Source organism: Myotis brandtii, unplaced genomic scaffold (assembly GCF_000412655.1).
Source record: "Myotis brandtii unplaced genomic scaffold, ASM41265v1 scaffold195, whole genome shotgun sequence".
Classification (NCBI taxonomy): Eukaryota; Metazoa; Chordata; class Mammalia; order Chiroptera; family Vespertilionidae; genus Myotis; species Myotis brandtii.
Window position 1 is genome coordinate 289,028 of NW_005357271.1, and position 3,077 is coordinate 292,104.

At 44.4% G+C, this 3,077-nt stretch overlaps 1 protein-coding gene across 2 annotated transcripts in view; it reads right to left on the bottom strand.

The window, feature by feature from the left end:
- Positions 1-1,359: 1,359 nt before the first annotated feature.
- CCDC115 (coiled-coil domain containing 115) overlaps positions 1,360-3,077 on the bottom strand; it is a 22,596-nt gene continuing 20,878 nt past the window's right edge. Inside the window, exon 5 of one of the 2 annotated variants that reach the window (XM_014538633.1) lies at positions 1,360-1,607. In XM_014538633.1, the coding sequence (XP_014394119.1) occupies positions 1,516-1,607 (92 nt within the window). In that variant the 3' untranslated portion in view covers positions 1,360-1,515. The remainder of the gene's footprint in view (positions 1,608-3,077) is intronic. The other variant, XR_001361885.1, reaches the window with a different exon arrangement.

Here is a 3,077-nt window from a genome sequence, read left to right on the forward strand (position 1 = left end):
CACCCCAAGGTTGTGCAGCCAAGGTTGAGAACCACTGTTGTAGGTTGTCCTGATGCCCTGAGAGTGCTGTTAGCATTTAGTTCTCCCAAGTTGGGGATGCTAACCAATTGACCAATTCATAGAAAGCTCCTCCCAAAATGCAAAGAGCACACCTGATGAGAGCCCAGCACCTACCAGTCTGCTCCAAATCAGCAAGCTGCACTCTAGGAAAGGCAGCCCTGCGAATGTTCCCCCACATCCCATGTGGTTCAGGGTTCAGGATCTAGAAGAGGGGCCACACGCAAATGAAAGAGACGAGACAAGAAATAATTTGGAAATATTGGGGGCCAGACAGGCAAGCCCAACTCAAGGGGAAGAACTTCCACTGGTGCCCAGGCCTCGCCAGCCTTTTATTCAATATTGAAACATATCTAGCTCTTAGTCAGGCAGGTAACTGCAGTAGCAGACAGACTATCTTAAAGGTCAGTAAATATTAGAAGGATTTACTCTGAGACTATTTGATCAGGAAATAACTTGAGCCTCCATTGTCTGGACTAGACAATGGTGCATAACTCTGGCCCTTGCCATGGGTTCAAGGTTCACCAGCATTCCAGGATCCTCGTTTGCACTTCTCTGCTAGCGAAGACAATGGGCGGCTTCCTGCACAGCCCCTCCCTCTTCTTTAAACCTCAGCTCATCTAAACTTCTGGGTCTAGTCCAGCCCACATTGGGACACTCCCACTGGGCCCACCTCTGAGGGCCTTATCAGACCATCTCTGTGACAGGATGTTACAGGCTTTTGCTCACCTAGAACTTTCCTTGTTCCTGTCTTGAACCACAAGGTCTTTCTTACAAAATCCTGCCAACATCTTCCAATTGGGACCTGCTAGCCCAAAGGCTGGGCTGGCTTTGTTGAGAATTATGACAAAGTTATTTTCTCTTCATTATATTGTCAATGCAGTACCCAGGTTGTAAAAGACCATTCACAAGGCCAGGATAGCAGTGGAGAGGGCGTTTGGGCTCCCAGTGCCTTCCTTGCTCCTGATAGAGGCACTCCAGAAATTCCATGGTTGTGGTAGCCTTAGGGAGGGAGGAACACACTAGGTCATATCCTCTTAAATCCTCTGCCTCCTGGTTTCTATAGCCTTCTTCTATCTCTCTGGACATTTGTCACTCTTCTTTTGTGCATTTTTCTCCCAGGCCCAGTATCTATGCAGACCTGGGAAACTGTCTGGCTGGGTGGTAGAAAGCAGTTGCTTTCGTTTGTTTGTTTGTTCTTTTTTTACTTTTATTTTTTTTATTGAGCAAGGTATAAGGGTGATTTCTTTCCCAGGTCTTGTCCAGATGGATTCAAAGAATGAAGCCACGGACAAAAGGTGATATGTGAGAAGTATAGTAACTTTATTGCAAGCAAAAGAAACTTTATTGCAAGTAGATTAGGAAACCCCCAACTGCCATTGGGGACAGGGGGCATCAATTGTTCTGGCTACTTCTTACTGGACAGGGGTGATGATTGGGACAGCAGTCAGGGTCCCATCAGAGGTGGGTGACTAGGAGTCCAAGGAAGAAGGAATCGGTGGCCTCCATCTGTGGTTTCATTTTCAGGACCATTTGCAGCTTCAGGGTTTCTAAGTAGTAGGATATGAAATATACCAAAAGGTTAAGTAGGCAAGGGCTAAAGATGAGTAATAAGAATAGTATATACAGAGGGCCAAGAAAGGGGGATATAAGTAGGAGTATTTTATGGTGTTTCTGTGTCCTAGCAAGGGTAGAAAAGGTCTCCTCCAGGTACCAGCCTAGGGTTTCAGTGACACTCATAAAAAGACAAAATAAGAACTATTAGGAAGATGAAAATAATGATTATCCAGAAATACCAGAGCATGTTATTTATCTGACACTTGTCGACTCTCTGGGATTCTTTCAAAAGAGAAGTTTCAGGTCCTTCAAAGGCTCACACAAGTAGGAGTCCCATGATTCAGATGATGGCAATACAGCTCCATCCTCCTCCTGTGCTGGCATCCAGGGCTTTATTCAAAACAGATGGATATTATTAGGTCCCATCCCAAAGTTAGTTTAACTGTCTCAGGGATCAGGAGAGCGATGGCTGCCACTGCCCATAAGTAGGAGGGCCAATCCTTAGCCATAATATTAATTTCCTTACTTAGATATCCTATGGCTGTTGGGTCTGTCCTCTAAGTTGAGTCAGGACTCCCAAGGCTACCCCCCTTTTTGTTATATATAGGTTGAATTACTGGCCTGTTGGGAGACTTAAAGCTGGTGTCTGTAAAAGGGCTTTTTTTTTTTTTTTAGTTGTTTAAAGCACTGTTTGGCCTCAGGTTCCCAGACTAAAATAGAGAGGCTGTCCTTCTGTGCCTCTTCAATTAGTTGGTAAAGTGGACGTGTTCATTTTCCATAGCCAGGGATGCATAGTCTTCAATATTCAGTGATGCCCAAGAAGCCTCTCAATTGCTTTAGGGTCCAGGGCTGAGGGAAGCTGAGAATAGGGCCTATCTGGTTCTCTCCTAAAGCTCGTGTTCTCTTTGATAGATTAAGGCCTAGGAATTTAACTGAACAGGAACACAACTGGGCCTTGGCTTTGGAAACCTTATAGCCTTTTTCCACCTGGAAATTTAGTAAAGCCTTAGTCCCTTCCTCAGAGATTTCCTCCAATGGGGCACATAGTAAAAGGTCATCTACATACTGGGGGACCTTAGTGCTGGGGAAATTAAACTGCCTTTTGATAAGACCTGCCCAAATAAATGAGGGCTATCCCGAAAACCCTGGGGCAGCACTGTCCATGTTAGTTGACTGTCCTGATTATTGGGATTTTCAAAGGCAAATAGAAATTGTGGATCAGGATGCAGGGGTACACAGAAAAAGGCATTCTTGAGATCTAGTACTGTAAACCACTCTGTGTGCACCAGAATTTGTTTTCTGACATTATTAGGAAGGCATGGGAGAACAGCTCAACCCAGTTATACCCTAAAGGTTGAGATAAATATTTCTTTTCTTTTTTTAAAAAATATATTTTATTGATTTTTACAGAGAGAGGAAGGGAGAGGGATAGAGAGTTAGAAACATCGATGAGAGAGAAACAT